Source organism: Vipera berus (genome assembly GCF_964194415.1).
Source record: "Vipera berus genome assembly, chromosome: W".
In the NCBI taxonomy this organism is placed as follows: Eukaryota; Metazoa; Chordata; class Lepidosauria; order Squamata; family Viperidae; genus Vipera; species Vipera berus.
The window spans coordinates 76505860-76523606 of NC_138210.1; the positions used below are offsets into that span (position 1 = coordinate 76505860).

A 17747-nucleotide genomic window follows, 5' to 3' on the forward strand; every position below is an offset into this window, starting at 1 on the left:
GGCAGGCCCTTCTGCTGGAGGTCTCAGTGGGGCCTGTTTTATCCATGGGAGAATGAAGGAAGCAGGCAAGGGCCAAGACGGGTCCTCCCACGACCCGGAGCTCAGCCTCATCGGGTGACCCCATGGCAGGGGTGGGGGAGGGGCTCCGTGCCATTTCTGGGCCAAAAGCAGTGGCAGAGACAGCCTGGAGCCCCGGAAGGCTGCAACGGGGGGGGGTGGGTGGATTGCAATAGTGGTGGGAGCCCCAGTCCTTGGCTGACCCGGCTCCTCTCCTCCTGCCTGCTAGACTTGTCTGAGGTCTGCAGACATGCCTCCGTGATCAAGAAAGACATGCAGATGTACTACCTGGCCCGTAACGTTAGCAATCAGCTGCAGTGCGTCTCCAACTGCAGCTTTTCGCACCCGGATCCCTTCCGCTGTGACAAGGGGAGCTGCTACATCCAGACAGATGGGCCGAACTGCTAGTGAGTAGGGTGGGGGGAGGTGCGGGTCAGCAGCAGGTGGGCCTGGCCCCCTCCTCTCGGTCACCAGCTCAACCGACGGGGCTTCCTAGGGAAACCCCAGGGCAACATATCCAGAGCCCCGGGACCTTCCCCCCGAGGGGGTGGCAGAGGGGACTGCAGCCCCGGCTCTTGGACCCTGCCGGGGCTTGGGAGCAGGGATGGCCTGGGGGGTGGGCAGGTCGGGGGCCGGGGGAGAGGAGGAGATGTGCACGAGACCCTGAAGGAGCAGATCAGGAGCGGCTGAGGCTCTGGCCCAAAGCAGCTGCAGAGGGCTCTCCTCGCAGAGCAGCCCCGGGGCCCTTCCCAGGATGGCGCCTTGGGTGCCACAGGAGCACGGCGGGGCCTTCCCCTCAGTCTCCGTGGCCATGCGTGCTGCAGGGCATCCGTGGGCCCCCCTTCCCATGCCCCACTCGGCCAGAGTGTGAAAGGTGACGAAGAGGAAACTAAACCCTCCCATGTAGAGAAAGGCTGCCCCCCAGCCCTGGCACTCTGCCCTTCTCTTCCAGCTGCCAACAGTCGGACGCCTACTGGTACAGCGGCCGCCACTGCGACCAGAGCATCAGCAAGGTGGGGGTGGCCGTGGGGGTGGCCCTGGGCCTGGCGGTCCTGCTGCTCCTCATCCTGGTCCTGGCTGCCCTCCTCTGCTGGCGGCGCTGCCACCCACAGAAAGACCACAGGTACATTGGCGGGACGTCCTGGGCTGCCCTGCCTTGCGGGCTCCCTCCGGTTGGAGCTCGGGAAGCCCTTCTCCGGCCTCTCCAAGCTGCCTGGCTAGCCTTCTGCACCGGGCCCTCCTGGTGACGGGCCCAGTTTGCAGGTGCCGTGTTTGTTCTGGGCAGCTACGGGAGGCAACCGCTTCCACGAGGCAATTTGCCAACAGCTTGAAACTGCAGTCCAAACAGAAACGGCAAACAATTGGAAGGTCAAGCCACGGGTGTGAAACTAGCCCAAAGGTTCCCCCTGTAAAATAGGGACCTGTTCAGCAGAGAGCCGTCTACTTAGCCCTTGTTCTGAGCGCCGAGTACATCCCAGGGCAGCCCTTTCCGAAGGGAGACGCCGCAGAAAAGCAGGCACCACGCCTCGCGCGCAGATTTAATTCAGATATTTGAAGGTCCTCGATTAAAACTCCAGACAAGCATCACAGCTGGTCTGCAGGTCCTCGCTTCCTGTTTTCCCCACGAAGTGACCCTGCGAGGCGGGTTGGTCTTGGAGAGAGGGGCCGGCCGAAGTCCCAGCCAGTTTTCATGCCTAAGGCGGTCCCAGACGCCTAGTTTCTAGCGCAGCCCCAAAAGGCTCCCACTTCCTGCCCTCCCCGGAAACGCCAGTGACGTTTAGCGGCCACTGATGACCCAGCGGGGCAAACAGCTTGTCCAGAAGGCGGTTCTGGAGCAGTCCCTGAGAAAGCCACAGTGGACTGGCCTTCTGGAAGGGGGCTGGCACCGCAGTGCCTGGCACCACTTGCCAGGGAACGCTGCTCACTTCCACGGGCGGCTCCGGAGGTGGCTCGCCCAGGGCCAGGGTGGAAGCAGCTGCCCGGGCCTCCTTGCACAATCAGGGCAAAGGAAGGCTCAGCAATAGCTCCCAGCCCTGGCACTGCCAAGCATCCAAGGTGGCCAGGGGAAGCCCTCACCAGGTGGCATCTGTGCCAAGGCAGGCTTTCCTGCGTTTGGGGTCCCGAGTTCAAATGATGCAGCGGCAGAGGCACGGCATTGATTCCCACCTCTCACGTTGCCTGTTCCCTGTGGGCAGGGGGGGAGCCCATCTTTCTTGGTTGAACATCCGCTTGGGGGAGCAGGCCCAGTCCGGAGTCCTCCTGCTGACCAGTCCTGGGCCAGAGCTCAGGTCTCCCTAACCGCTTTTCCTACTCTCCCCAGGCGGTCGAATTTGAACCCCAATGAGGAGAAATGGTACGAGAATGAGTCGGACTGGGTGCCCAGGCCTCAGGGCCTCCCCCCACAGAGCCCCCGAGCCCAGCAACAGAGGCCAGGTAGGTCTTGCCCGGAGCCTCCCTGGAAGAGGGCACCAAGGGCTCCAGACCTGGGCGGCATCCGAGGAGGGGCAAGGATGTGCCCCACAGCTGGTTGCCTCTCTGGCGGAAGGACCATCGCGTCACTGGCCTCCCTCCACTCTCTCCCTGCAGCCGCCTCTGCCAGCACCAGCAGGGAGGACGCCGGTCCCGCACCCACACAGGGCAGCTTCCGGCCTCGGCTGGACCAAGTGGACACCTCCCTCCAGGTCCAGAAGGGGGGAGGGGCAGCTGGGTGGTGACCCTTTCTGGGAGACACAGCCTGGGGCAGGGAGGGAGGCACCTTCCCAGGGAACCCAGAGCAAAGCGGCTGGGGGGGGGGCGGAGGGGGTGGCAGCAAACACCCGTAAGGACAGTTCCTAGAGGGGGAAGAGGGGAGGGCTAACGGCCCCAATACCAGATGGGGCTGCAGATACCAGGACCATCAGGGCTCCTACAGGGTTTCCCTGCACCCTCCCCTGCCCTGGGGGGTGGCGGGGTGGCTTGCCTCTTCTCTGTCCTCCTGGTGCTCCGAAGCCAGCCCCCCCTTTGCCTTTGGCCCTCCTTCTGCAGGCACAGATTGCTCGGCCCCAGATAACCCAGCTCTGAAGAAGCCTCGGAAGCCCAGGCTGGACCAAAGCAGCTTTGCTGGGTTGCTCGTCTCAACGTCCTGGCCCGATCGGGGCATCTGCTATGGCGGTCCTGGGCCCTGCCATCCCCGACCTGGGGGCTGGGATGCCTAGGAGTGGCTCCTGATGCCACGGGAGGAGAAGGAGCCTCAGCGGGACACGTGGACTTCTGCTAGGCCTGGACGCTGAAGAGCCCCTGTGGCGGAGTTTGCAAAGATATGGGGCCTTGGGGGGGGCAAGAGGCTGCTGACTGCGCTGCCCCCTCGCCCGTGACTCACATGCTGTCTCTGCAGGCAGGGACAGCGACCCCCAGCATATCCCTAATAGCCCCCCAAGGCTGCCCCACCTTCCCTGTCACTTGAGTCTGGGGGCTGCTTGTTCCTGCAATTCATGCCCGGCCTTGCAAGTCTGGCGAATGTGCTCTGGGGGTTGATGAGGGGGTGCATCTTGCCGGCAATTGCTTGGCTCAGTGCTGTGCCACGACCCAGCCACCCCGGCCCCTCCGGCCTTGCACCAGCCCCGGGAGCAGCAGCGCTTTGCCTGACTTTGTGGCTAATAAAAGCAATGAACGCAACGGCCTCGTCTGGGTCTCTTGGGGGCAGGAGGGAGGGCAGCAGCTCGGCCAGCTCTTGTCAGGCCCGCAACTGGTGCTGAGCGCTGAGACCACGAGGTTCTGCACCGAGATCCCCGCTTGGCAAATGGGGGCAACACACACACACACCCGCCTGCTGAGCCCAGCTTGGGCTCCTCCCCACCCCAGAGAAGATGGGCTGCCCAGCAGAGGGGGGGCTGGTCTCCATGGGTGGCTGCTGGTGGGGGTGGGGAGGGGAGGGGGCAGAATCTGAAGCCAGGAGGTCTCTCACCGCAACATCTCCTCTCCCCCTCCCTACATCTGTGGGGTGAGGTCTGCCGGAATCCTCCCTCCCTGGCTGGCGAGAGGGAATGGCTGAGAGGTAGGGCGGCAGGGCAGGCGGTCCCCAAGCGAATCCACTCAGGCTGGGGCCTCCCGGCGCTTGGGCTGGTCTGGGTGGGGTGTGGGTCTTCTCAGTTCAGCAGCAACTGAGCAACAGCTACGTTGTGGCAGAAGTGGGGCATCTGTCAATCAGCATCCTGAAGAGAGGAGACTCTGAAGCAGAGGTGTCCAACCTTGGCTACTTTAAGACCAGAGGACTTCAACTCCCAGAATTCATGCATGCCCGGGGCATTCTGGGAGTTGAAGTCCTCCGGTCTTCCGGTCTCAAGACACCCCTGCTCTATATATGTGTTGCAAGGGGAAGGGGACAGTGGAGTGCATGCACACAAATGTTCTCATTCTCAGCCCCCCCCACACACAGCCTCACCCCCGTTTTTTCACGGTAGGCGGTCAGCCGCTCCCCCCTGGCAAGGCAAAAGCAGCGCCCATTGGAGGAAGCCGCCCTTGTCTGACAGCTCCGCCCAGCTCCAGAATCCGAGAAGGGCGCTCGGCGCCCCCTCCTGGCGGCCCTGAGCAAAACTGGGGAAGCGAAATGCAGCTTGATAAGGAGGCCACCCTTGGGATACCTGCATGCAGTTCTGGTCACCACGGTACATAAAGGATGTTCAGAGTCTAGAAAGCAACAAAAAATATTAGAGGGCCGGAGGTTGAAACAGCTTCCAGCCCTCTCTGCCCATCCTGCCCCCCTCCCCCGTGGACGCCCGGCTTCCCAGCTCTCTCTCCCGCCGCCCCTCCATCCCCAAGCGCCCTGTCCTCAGACCGAGGGGTGAGAAGTGGGACGGGGAGGCAGCGAGAGCCTGAGCTGGGCCTGGGGGGGGGGGCAAAGAGTCAGAGGGGCTGTGCTACTCCTTTCCCCCCCCCCCGAACAACCAGTGGACCTGGCCCTCTCCCCGCCCGCAGCACCCTCCAGCGAGAGCTGCCTGCAGAGGGGACAACTGTTCCACGAGTCAAAAGTCCATCCGTGGCCCCTGCCAGGAAGTGAGGGCTTGGGTCCCCTCCCACGCATACAGGTGAACCCCTGTGCAACTGCAGGGGCCGCGCGAGGAAGCAGCAAACTCCACGGCGAGTCTGGGAGGCCGTTTTCCGACTAGCCCCTTTTTTTCAGCGGCAATCACGGCTCCCCCAGCAACACTCGGGCCACACGCAAAAGCCAAAGGAGAAACCGGCCTTAGGAAGGAGCGAGCTTGGTGAGGAACCTCCCCCCCCCCCGAAGAATTAACCCAGCCCTTCTAGGCATCCCGTCTGCATCTCCGCAACCCACCCCCACCGCTTTAAAACCTGGCTAGCCTCTAGCACTGAAGAGAGCCGGGTTGGTGGAAAAGCCGGAGTGGATGGCAGGGAACGAGCCCACGCTGAATGGCTGTCTGTGTATGCAGAGTGGCTTGTCTTTTCTTATGGCCCCAAAGCCCCCCCCCCCAATCCTCAAAGCAAGCAGACTCCCCCTAGGCGTTCCAGGGCTCCAGCCCTGGGCTCCCTCGCAGCAGACCCTCCTCTGGACGAGCTCCGGAGCAGCGGAGAAAGAAACGCCTCCTCGCAGCCCCCCGGTCGCCTGACCTGGCGTGGCCGTCAGCGAAGGCCGTGTGGAGGCAAGAGGGCTGCGAGAGAAGCTGGCGCCTGGGCGGGTGGCGGAAGACTCTGGGCCACCGAGGGGGTCATAATGGAGAATCGCGCCCCGCCTCCGGCCTTTGGGCCTGTTCCCTTCCAGTTTTTGCGCGCGCCTCAGAGCCCTCGGGGCAGTAGCTTTTGGTTTCGTTTCTGCTTTCCCCCAGCACCTCCCCTTACAAAGTGGCTGGTGGCGATCCTGGCGGCGGCAGCGGCTCTCAGGGGCTCCCCACTGGCTGCCCCACAAGGCGAGGAGAGGAGGAGCCCTCCAACCGAGGTGGACCCCGGCGGATCTTCTCCAGACCAGGCGGGAGCCGGGCGGCCCTGGCCGGTTCTTCGTCTCCGCAGCAGGAAGGCGGCTTTGGAGACCCGGAGCCCTGAGGGCCCTGCCCGAGGCGCCCAGCAAAGAAGCCCCCTCCTGCGCTGCCCGTGGCCTGGGGACCCTCCTAGGGTCTCCTGCTTGAGCAGGGCGCCGGGCCAGAACACCGCCAAGGTCTGTGATTCCGCAGGGTCTGCGGGAGGGGGAAGCGTTGGGGGCAGGTGCTGCAGCCGTGCTGCGAGTTCCTGAAGGGGAAGGGGCCTCCCTGAATCAGCCAGAAGGGCTTGCAAGAAGGGCTGGCTCCCAGGGACAGCGAGAGCCGCTGAAGGCTGGCTTTCCTTGGCTGACTGGCACCCACCTTCTGCCTGGGGCTGAAAGCAGGTTGGGTCCCAGAGCTCGTCTGCTTCGGGGCGCCACTTGAGCAGGCCGGGGGTTGCTTGGACGTGGTTCCACCCTCTGTCTTTGTCCTTCCTTCTCTTCCAGGCGCAGGCCAGGGTGGGCTTCTCTAGACAGAAGGTGGCCAGATGGCTGCCAGCGCATCCTCCCTCTGGGAGACCCTCTCCAGCAGCTTCTTGACTTGCACCATTTGCTTGGAGCACTATTGCCAGCCCAAAATCCTGCCCTGCCTGAAGTAGCCGAAGGACTGCTCGGGACGACAGGCTAGTTAACAACAAGTTTATTAGAGCAAGGCAAACAGAGAATAACTTGTCCGGCTTTTATAGCCGGCAGCTGGTAGCGAGGACCAATCAGATGTATTTATTTTGGCGCCGTGTCAGGCAGGGACCAATCGGCGTCGTCTTCTGTTGACAGCTCCGGCTTCCTCGTGGTGTGGTGTTTTGACAGCCGCGAGCTGTCAGTGGCTGCGCCTGCGCAGTGTGGCGGACGTTTTGACAGCTCAGTCTTCTTCACGGTCCGGAGTTTGACAGCCGCGAGCTGTCAGTGGAGGCGCCTGCGCAGTACGGGGAACTTTGACAGCTGTCAAAGTTCCCGCGTGTATTCCTGTCAGGCGGCTTCCCTAAGTATATGCTTTGACGATACTTTTGTGCGGTTAACATATACACTCTAGGGAATGTTTACATCATGTTACCTCATATATAATACACCCCTTACCCCTCCCCTGGTGCGTTTCTTTCCTCTTGGATGTTTGACCCTGCCCACTGATAGTCCTTTAGGTAGGTGGGTGGTCTTCGATTCCTGGATGATCGGCGAAGGGGTGGTGGATGGTCTGGTTCTGGTTCTTCGTTTTGGTGTTCCACTTCCTGGTTTGGGATAGGCAGCATTTCCGGAGGGGGTTGTAAGTCGGCGTTGGTTGGTTGCTCGGAATTGTGTGGCGGTTGTCTGGGTCTGAGCTGGTCAATATGGCGGCGTATGTTGCCCTGTGCCTGCGTAGCTATGAGGTATGAGATGGGCCCTGTTTGTTTTATTACTGTCCCTTGAACCCACTTGTTTTTATCTGTGTATGATCTTGCCCATATTAATTGACCAGGTTTGAGTGTGCGGCCGGGGTGGGGGTGCTGTTTTTCTTCTGGGTATGTGTCGGGGTGCAGTCTGTCGAGACGTGTTATTAGCCTCCTCCCCCATCTTAATTCCGCCGGTGATTTGCCCGTTGTGGAACATGGCATTGTGTGTTGTGATAAGAGGAACTGGCTGAGTCGCCTCTGCCAGTTCCCTTTAACGAATTTTTTTAATGCTTCTTTCGTGGATCGTACCATAATTTCAGCCATTCCGTTCGACGACGGGTGGAACGGCGCCGACGTGACCAGCCTAATACAATTCTTCGTAGCGAAGATCTGAAATTCACGAGAGGTGAATTGAGGTCCATTGTCGGAAACTATGGTGTCAGGTAGGCCGTGCGTTGCGAATATTTTTCTTAAGGCTTGAATAGTGGCTGTGGACGTTGTTTTTCTAAGGGGCGTGACTTCCAGCCATTTGGAATAGCTGTCTACTGCTATTAAGAAACTTTGGCCCTGGATAGGTCCTGCAAAATCTATATGTATACGTGACCAAGGGTTCCTTGTAGTCTCCCATTTATGGATCGGTGCCTGGGGGGGTTCGCTCCTGGTCTCCTGACAGGTATAACACCCACCCACATACTTTTCAATTTGTTTATCTATGCCAGGCCACCATACATAACTTCTAGCCATTGCCTTCATTTTTACAATTCCAGGGTGCCCCTCATGTAAAATGTGTAATGTTTGGTCTATGTTTTTCTCTGGTATGATGACCCTATTTCCCCATAGCAGGCATCCTCTATGTGTTGAAATCTCGTTTTTCCTGTTATAATAAGGTTGGAATTGGGGTTGTGGGTTTTGAGCTGGCCACCCTGTTGTGGCCCATTTGAGGACTCTGGCAAGTATTTTATCTTTTGCTGAATTATTAGCTATAATGTTTGCCGTCAGGGGGCATTCTGGAAGCTGAGAGATTGCTAAAATTTGGCTGGCTGGGGCTGGATCTGAGTCCCTGGTTTGTATGGGCAGTCTGCTGAGGCAGTCAGCATGACCCAATTCCTTACCTGGTTTATGTATTAGTTGATAAGAATAGGCTGCTAGGAACGTTGACCATCTTAAGATTCTCGGGGAGAGAATTTGTGGTGTAATTTTATTCCAAGTAAATATGCCTAGCAGGGGTTTGTGATCTGTAAATATCGTAAATGGTCTTCCATACAGATAATCATGAAATTTTTTGACCCCTGCTACTATCGCTAGGGCTTCCCTGTCAATTTGTGCATAGTTTCTTTCAGCTTTGGTCAGAGTGCGAGAATAGAAGGCTATGGGTCTTTGTGTGCCGTCCTCGAGTAGGTGACTTAAGACTGCCCCAATTCCGTAGGGAGAGGCATCGCAAGCGATGCATATTGGGGTGTCTTCTCTGAAAAGGGTGATGGTTGAGCTTTGACAGATGATCTTTTTTAACGATTGGAAGCTATTTTCATGTTCCTTGGTCCAGGACCAAGTTGTACCCTTGTCGAGGAGCCTATGGAGAGGCTCTGCAATAGTGGCTTTGTGGGGAATGAAAGCATGGTAAAAGTTTAACAGTCCCAAAAAGGATTGAAGCTCTTGCTTATTCCTAGGGCTGGGTGCGGTTTGAATAGCCCTTAGTTTCTCAGAGGTGGGGTGGATGCCCTGGCTATCGATTTTATACCCTAGGAATTCTGTAGAAGTGACTCCAATGGAGCACTTTTCCCTCTTAAGTTTGAGACCGGCTTCTCTGAGCCGGCTCAGCACAGCTGACAGCCTGTCAGCTAAACTAGCTTCATTTTCTCCGGCGATGAGAACATCGTCGAAATAGGGGCAGACCCCGGGTATTCCTTTCAGGGTCTTTTCCATGATACCCTGGAAGATACCCGGGGCTGCAGATATGCCGAACTGAAGCCTCTTAACTTTAAAAGCACCGCGGTGGGTGACAATAGTTTGCGCTTCCGCGGTGTCGTCTGTGACAGGCAGCTGTAAATACGCCTGCGAGAGGTCAAGCTTGGCGAAAATGGTGCCAGAGCGGATGGAAGCAAATACGTCCCTTACCGCTGGCACCGGGTAAGCATGGGGGCTGAGGGCTAGGTTGACTGTCGCCTTATAGTCAGCGCATACTCTCACTTCGCCATTAGGTTTGATTGGGGTGACAATAGGGGTCTCCCAGGTTCCCCCATCTGTTGGCTCTAGCACCCCTAGACTCACGAGTCGGTCAAGCTCGTTTTCAATTTTTTCTTTGAGGGCGAAAGGTACCCTCCTAGCTCTTATTTTAATTGGTTGGATTGCTGGATTTAATTGCAGGGAAATGGGGGGACCTGTATATTTCCCTAAAGTGCCCTCGAAAACGTCGGCGTACTTTTCGCAAACGGCTTCCAGGCTGGGTGTTTGAATGGTATTAACCCCTGATAAGGCGATGCCTAGTGGAGTGAACCAGTTAAGCCCTATCAAGTTGGTACGGTTCCCTGGCGTAACTAGAACCTCTAGGGTGCCTTTGAACCCCTTATACTGTACAAGGACCTTGGCTTTCCCTTCCAACGGAATAGGGGTTTTCTGGAAGTCTGCAAGGTGAACCTGAGTTTGTTTCAGGGGAATTTGTCTTCGGCCTTTCTGACAGATCTCCTGATAAGTAGTTAGCGAAATTAAGGAGACCGCTGACCCTGAATCCACCTCCATGTGGCAAGGCACCCCCTGAATTCTGACCCAGACCTTAACCTTGGAACTTATGCAGTTTACCCTATCGATTGTCTCAACCCGGTTGCCTGGTGGGGTTTCCCTGTTGGCCTGGGCAGCTGGCCTACCTGGGGGGTTTGCCTCCACCTCATTGACGTTGTCCCGGCCCTTGCTGCGGCACACCGGCTTGATGTGGCCAGTCTTCCCGCAGTTGTGGCATTTTGCGTTCCTAAAACGGCAGTTTCCACGGGCATGGTTGCCCCCGCAGCTGGCACAGGCGGCTCGTTGCACGTAACGAGGGGGTGGCGGTGGAGGGTCCCTGGATCCTCGGCGGTCCGACGTTTTTCCCCTCCTCGGCTGTCGGTGCTCCATCCTGCGCTGTAGGGCTTCTCCATCGGTGAAATCTACCGACTCTCCGCTGTCGCTGAAGGTTGCGCTTTCCTGGTAGACGGTCGCCGGAGACTCTGGGGTCGTGTTCGTCGGCTTCTTTTTGTGGCTGTGTTCGTATGCCATGATCTCCCTGGTCAGCTCAGCCAGATTCATGTCGGGTTTGGACGTCAGTTTTTTTTGTAGCTTCTCGTCCCTCAGACCGATCACCACCTGGTCTCTGATGCGGTCTTCCAGGTCGGGGAAACAGCAGTTCCGCGCGGCGTGTCTGACCCCAGCGATGAACTCGTTGGCGGGCTCGTCCTGCCGTTGTTTCTTTTGTGCGAATTGCACCCGCCAGTACAGTTCCGAGCGAGCCGGCATGTAATACTTGTTCAGCTGGTCCACCAGGTCCGCGTAGGAGACTTCCGTGATGGGCACTGGGCTGAACAGCCCGACGGCTGCGTCGTACACCGGGGGCCCGCTGATGTACAGCAGGGCGGCGGCCTTTGCTCGGTCGTCAGTGATCTTACTGACGAGAAGAAATCCTTCAACTTGGCCGAGGTGTGATTGCCATCTCTCGGGATGGCGGGTATCAAACTCCCTCACACGGCCGAAGTTTGCCATGTCGTCCGGTCCTGGGTTGCTCCGATGGAAGTTAAAACTTCCGTGTCAGCTCTTGCCGGGAACTCTCTTCCTCGGCCGTGACTTCAGCTCCGGAGCGATCCCACCTTCGTCGCCAGTGAAGTAGCCGAAGGACTGCTCGGGACGACAGGCTAGTTAACAACAAGTTTATTAGAGCAAGGCAAACAGAGAATAACTTGTCCGGCTTTTATAGCCGGCAGCTGGTAGCGAGGACCAATCAGATGTATTTATTTTGGCGCCGTGTCAGGCAGGGACCAATCGGCGTCGTCTTCTGTTGACAGCTCCGGCTTCCTCGTGGTGTGGTGTTTTGACAGCCGCGAGCTGTCAGTGGCTGCGCCTGCGCAGTGTGGCGGACGTTTTGACAGCTCAGTCTTCTTCACGGTCCGGAGTTTGACAGCCGCGAGCTGTCAGTGGAGGCGCCTGCGCAGTACGGGGAACTTTGACAGCTGTCAAAGTTCCCGCGTGTATTCCTGTCAGGCGGCTTCCCTAAGTATATGCTTTGACGATACTTTTGTGCGGTTAACATATACACTCTAGGGAATGTTTACATCATGTTACCTCATATATAATACAGCCTTCACAGCTACTGCCAGGACTGTCTGAAGAAGCTGCTGGGTGGGTCAAAGCGGGAGCTGCGGTGCCCTGAATGCCGCGAGCTGGTGTCTCTCCCAGCCGGCGTTGAAGGTTTGAAGACCAACTTCTTCATCAACGGCCTCCTGGACTTGGTGCCTCCGGTCGAGGAGGCCAGGGCCACCTGCAGCCTGTGCCCGCTCATTGGCCAAGATGCCAGCTCTGTTGCCGTGTCCCACTGCATTGATTGTGCCGACCACCTGTGTCAGGCCTGTGCCCGCGGGCACCGTTGCTCCCGGCTTACCCACGGCCACCTCCTGGTAGACCTGGAGGCTTACTGCTCTGGGAAGTTCAATGAGGAGGTCCGGAGGCGTCACGCCTCACGCTGCAAAGAGCACAAGGGTGAAGACCTGCAGTATTTCTGTGTTACCTGTACGGCTGCCCTCTGTCGGGAGTGCCGTCTGGGCCCTCACCTGGAGCACCCGTGCCTGTCCCTCTCAGAGGTGGTCAAAGCCCGCCGCCCCATCCTCACAGGCCTCCTGGGTGGAGTGGAGGAGAAGATGCACCTCCTCGCCAAGGCAAAGGTCAACCTAGAGAAGGAGACACAGGAGATGGAAGAGTGGAACGTGAACATCCGCAGCGTGGTGGAGCAGACGTGTGCCAAGGCCATGGAACAGTTGCTCAGCCACAAGGAGAAGGTCCTGAGCCAACTCTCGGACTACCTGGAGGAGCGGAAGGAGGCCTCTCGGCTGCTGCTTTCTGAGCTGGACTTCCAGGAGCAGGTGGCCTCCACCACGGTGGCCTTTGCCCAGAAGGTGCTGAATCTGGGCCAGGCGGAGGAGATCGTGTCCTTGGAGCAGATGATCTCCGAGAGGCTGAGGCAGCTGCAGAGCTTCTCCTGGCAGCCCCTAGCCTGGCAGGTCCCCAAGCTCCGCATCCAGCCAGACCTCCTCTACGGCTGCAACCTTTTCCTTCTGGAGTTTCACGAGAAGGCCGCAGCAACCAGCCCAGAGAGCAGCATGGAGAGCTCCACCCAACAGGCTAAGAAGAAGAAAAAGCAGCAGCCACAGCGGCCCCAGGCAGCAGAAGTGGGGGAGGCCTCCAGACAGGAAAAGGCCCCAAGTGGGGAAGGCCCTGGGCTGGCGGAAGAGGGGCCAAAGGCCCCTCGGTTGATCCCGAAACCCGTTTTCTTCTGCAGCTTCTGGGTGAAAGTCCCAACGGACAAAAAGCGGCCACAGGTCACGGGCTTGTTCCCGTTTGGCTCCAGTGAAATCCTCGTGGCTGACGAGGAGAACAAGAAGTTAAAGCGCTTCTCTCTGCAGGGCGAGTTCAAGGGCACGATCCCGGTGCCGAACAACGTGGCCCCATTCAGCGTGGCTGCTGTGGGCAACAAGGCGGTCTTCACCGCCGGATCCCAGCTCTACGTCTTAAATGAAATGGGGGGGATTATGTGGCAAAAGGCACTCAAGGGGGGCCAGGCCAGCCACGCAGTGACCACCTGTGACGGGAATTCTGTGGTCGTGTCTGTGGCGGGACATCTGGAGGTGTTCAACTTGAAAGGACAACTCTTGGAGAAGATTGTGTCGGAGGCCTCCCACGAAAGGTGCCTGGTATTCCTGGGCAGATGGAAAAAGGGATTTGTGGCATCTGACTGGTACCGACATAGCGTGGTGCTGCTCGACAGGAACGGGGATCTGGTGACCGAATACCAGGAGGAGCAGTTGGGTGGGTCTCAACCAGGCAGCGTCTGTGCCGATGCCCTTGGGATTGTCTACGTGGTGCTTCGGGAGCTGAACAAGATTGTGGCCTTTTCAGAGGCTGGGGAAGAGCTGGGATCATTTCTCACAACAGAGAATGGCATCTTCAAGCCACGAGTGGTCACCGTTACTGGGGACAGACATTTTGTGGTAGCCCTCACCAACGGCACCATCCATGTCTTTAAGATCAAGTACCAGGGCAAGTGAACGAGCAGCAGGCCCTGAGGATGGGGACGGGCATTGCACATCTGCAGGGCTCCAGATGGGAGCAGACACCCTTTGGCAGTGGATTGGCTCTGAAACTCTGTGTGTGTGTGTGTGTGTGTGTGTGTTTTCAGGCCCCCATTTAACCCTTCATTGTGTGAAGGGCCATGTCTCCAGAAGGCTGGGCCTCTTCCACCACCCCAGTCCAGCCTAGGAACGCTGAGGGTGGACAGAAATGGGTGCCACAAAGCCTGCTCTTGGAGAGGCCACCGGACTGGCTGGAGGGAGGGAGGCGCATCTTCTGTGGACAGGAGGTGGCCAGGTGCCACAGCAAACACAACAGACGAGGCTGGCTGGTTGAAAGGACACTGGGCGCTCCTGGCAAGGCCTCTGCCGCCGCCGCCTCCACTCTAAGGGGCAGTTAGCAAGGTAGGAGAGACGGCGCTCAAGAGAAAAGGCTTTGAAAGTTTGGTGCCCAGAGAATGTAAACTGGGCTGTCAGAATTTGGGGTTCGTATCTCTAGGTCAGCTGCCTGGGATGCCTCCCCCCATGTTTCAGGACTTCCCTGCTCCCCCTGAGATCTAAAGGTGTCTTTAACCCGGGAGGGGGAACTTGCCTGGGCTTCTGTGCCAATGCAGTCACTTAGGGCACATTGGCATGAAGTTATGGGGGGGGGCTGGATGCAATAATCCTGCATTGCTGCCATCGTGGGGGGATGTTTAATGTTGTAAGTTGCCCGGAGTTGCCTGTGTGGGATGATCATATAAGTTTAAACAAAAATAAATCCTTCCTTCCTTCATTGGTTCTTTTTTTTTTAAGTATTGCTATGCAGAAGAAATTATCTTCATAGACATTGTTCTGGCTGTTTCATTTATTCGTTAATGCGCTGAATTACTGGCTGCTCCCGGTCAGGTGTGGCTGAGAAGGTGGCCCTTCCTGCAGCCAGCCCCCAACCCTCTGCTGCTAAGAGACAGCAAACACAAACAACCCGCCCTGGAAGAGCAGCTGTGACTAAGTGCTCCTCTTCCGGACCTTTTCCACCCTCTGGGACATTCCCCGAAGCGCTCTGGGGGAGGCGGGGACCCACCGTGGGCCCTGCCTCCTCCGCCCTAGCTAGAGAGTCAGGAAGAGGGTCCTGTGCAGCGACCGGCCGCCATTCTGGGGGGAAGGGGCCGAAACGCCCAGGCAAGAAAGCGAATCAGGCAGGCGCGGCCCTGAGCCACGGGGGATGGGCTGGGGCAGCTCAAGCGGGCTGGTGTGATTCTGCTACTGCCGCAAAGTCCTTCCAGGGGAGCAGATTTCCGGCTCCTGTCTGTCTTGTGGGGCTGCCAGGTGGATTTCATCTGGAGCAGGTGGCCCTGCAGACACCCAGGCCCTGAGTGCTCCTGCACCCAGGAACCCCCTGGCACCCAAACTAGGGGGGTGGGGGTCAGCGCAGGCAGAGTGGCCCAAGAGGAGTTTGAGAGCAGAGAAATCTCCAAGGGAGGGAAATTGCCAGAGTGCTCAAAGGAGGGGAGGGAGAAATCACCATCCAAGGGACACCCCCCCACTTCCCCCCCCCAGCACTGGTCCAAAGGCAGCAGCAACAGCCACTGCCCCTGCTGGCTTAGACACTGGTTTGGTCTCTAGCCTTCTAACCCAGGGACCTTCTCCCCACATGCCAGGCTCTTGCTCCCCATCCGTTCCCTCCCCTGCTCTGCCGCTTTTACGCAGCTGGGCCTTCCTGCTGTCTAGGGAACTCCAGCCTGGAAGGGGCAGCCCCCCCCCCCGAACGTTCTCCTCTGAAGTGCCGAGCTGGCTTTGGAAACAATGTTCTTCCTTTGGAGGCTTTTAATCAGCAAATTCTCCCGAAACCAAAGCAGGAACCACCCTGCTTTGTGTGACACACAATGGCGTGCGCACATCAAGCCAACCACAAGTTGCCCAACCAGTTGCATAACCCTGAATTCCGACCTGCTGTTGCAGCCTGGTGGCCACCAACCCAGACTTCTGGGGAGCCCACTCCTGGGGGCGGGCAATCAGCGTCCCTTCTGCCCACTGCAGGAAGCGGCACCGGGCCCAGCACCCTCGGACTGGCCCTAAGGAGGGAAGGCCAACGGCCGCCCGCTTCTCAGACCCTGAATCACACACAGGCTCGGGGCGTGTGTGAACGGGAGCAGGCAGGAGCTGCAAGCCTGCTGCATGGAAGGCAGAGTCCACGAGCCGCCTGAGGCCACCCTCCCAAGGGCAGCCCTTAGACTCCGGTGGGCCCTTGGTGGTCCAGAGGGCCTCCTCCCCCTCCGTGGGCCTTCTGAAAACCGGCCTCTCTTCCGCTTTGGCCCCTGTCTGAAGGGACGGGAGAGCTGGAGGCATCTGAGGGTTTATTAATGCACTTGGGGGCTCCCGGAGCTGCTTTTCCAGGAGGCAACTGGCCTTTCTTGTTTTTCTTTGAAGACGTTTCGCTTCTCCTCCAAGTTTTTATTTTTTATTTTATTGAAAAGTTTTACAATACATTTTAAATATACTCCATCCCTCCCCCCCTCCCACCAACCCTCCCCTCCCCTCCCCCCTCCCCGACTTCCCAGAGCTGAATACAGGGTATAAACTTACAAACTTAAACTAAAATATGCTAACAAAAATAAAACCTTAAATTCTATCGCACTTTAACTCTCCGTAAACATACGGTAACTATATTACTAACAAAGAACTAATAATACATTGTTTAAAACCACTACTTATTCAAATGCTAAATGAAACTTTTTAGTCCCATATTTATTCTGAATATATTCAATCCATCTTCTCCATTCCACAATATATCTCTGTTGCGATTTTTCTTTCAAATGTGCTGAAATCTTTGCCATTTCCGCCAAGTTAGAAACTTTCAAAGTCCACTCTTCTATAGTCGGCAGTTCCTCCTTCTTCCAATATTGCGCTACTAAAAGTCTTGCTGCCGTAATTAAATTCAACATCAACTTAATATCTGTAACAGTAGTTTCTGTAATAATACCCAATAAAAACAATTGTGGAGAAAACTTTATCCTTTTCTTAAATATCTTTTGCATATTCCACCAAATTTTAATCCAAAAAGCTTTAACCTTTTTACAAGTCCACCATATATGAAAATACGTTGCATCCTCACAACCACACCTCCAACATTTGGGCTGGCAGTTGGGATACATACTTGCTAATTTTTTAGAATCTAAGTGCCATCTATAAAATATTTTATAAAAATTCTCTCTTAAATTTTGGGCCTGTGTAAATTTTACATTTCTAACCCAAATCTTTTCCCAAGTATCCATTGTTATAACCTCCTGAAAATTCTGGGCCCACTTTACCATACAATCTTTAACAAGTTCCGTTTCTGAGTCAATTTCTATCAGTGCATTATATATCCTTTTTATATGTGCCTGGCCTTGATCTCTTAATTTGTTTTACCAAATTTCCATCAGATATCAAAATGCCAACTTTCTGATCTTCTTTCCATCTTGCTTGTAACTGCCCATACTGAAACCAGGTTTGCACAATCTTTTCTTCTTTTAAAATGTTATATGGCTTTAATTGCCATACATTCCTTTCTATCCTTAAAATTTCTTTATATGTAGTCTCATCATGTTTAAATCCAACATTTATATTTTCTATTGCATGTTTAGGCATTGCCCAAATTGGTATCTTATAATTTAACTTATGTCTATATTTTTTCCATACTCGCAACAGAGCATACCTTAATATATGTATCTTAAATACATTATCCACCTTCTTATCATACAATAAATATGCATGCCAACCAAATAACAAATCATAACCCTCAAGATTTAATAATCTCCCTTGTGTTAAATTAAACCAATCACTTATTGACTATAAAGCAGCAGCCTCATAATATAATTTAAGATTAGGCATTTTAAGACCACCTCTTTCACGCGTGTCTTGCATTATCTTAAATTTGACTCGTGGCTTTTTCCCTGCCCAAACAAATTTATTGATACCTCCAAGAAGCTTTTTGAGCTCTGACCGGATGGTGGGGAATAAAAGGATTCCATTCGGTCAGAGCTGAGGAAGCTTCTT

General features: G+C 56.2%; 1 protein-coding gene and 1 long non-coding RNA gene across 2 annotated transcripts; both read left to right on the forward strand.

Moving 5' to 3' along the window:
• Positions 1-1015: 1015 nt before the first annotated feature.
• On the forward strand, positions 1016-3145 carry LOC308676866. Its single transcript, XR_014028372.1, has 4 exons — positions 1016-1180; positions 2378-2490; positions 2644-2738; positions 3082-3145. It is a non-coding gene; the product is annotated as an uncharacterized lncRNA (long non-coding RNA).
• Positions 3146-5910: 2765 nt separating this feature from the next.
• Positions 5911-14490, forward strand: LOC308676068 (E3 ubiquitin-protein ligase TRIM56-like). Its single transcript, XM_081341778.1, has 3 exons — positions 5911-6205; positions 6515-6662; positions 11750-14490. Exons 2-3 carry the CDS (start codon positions 6556-6558, stop codon positions 13707-13709), a joined length of 2067 nt encoding a protein of 688 aa, XP_081197904.1. The 5' UTR covers positions 5911-6205; positions 6515-6555; the 3' UTR covers positions 13710-14490.
• The last annotated feature ends 3257 nt before the right edge of the window (positions 14491-17747 follow it).

Bases quoted from the DNA above. Each gene is read 5' to 3' on its own strand.
- LOC308676068 (XM_081341778.1), top strand. From the start codon at position 6,556: ATGGCTGCCAGCGCATCCTCCCTCTGGGAGACCCTCTCCAGCAGCTTC. The intron at 6,663-11,749 runs GTAGCCGAAGGA...TATATAATACAG, and splicing joins AAAATCCTGCCCTGCCTGAA to CCTTCACAGCTACTGCCAGG.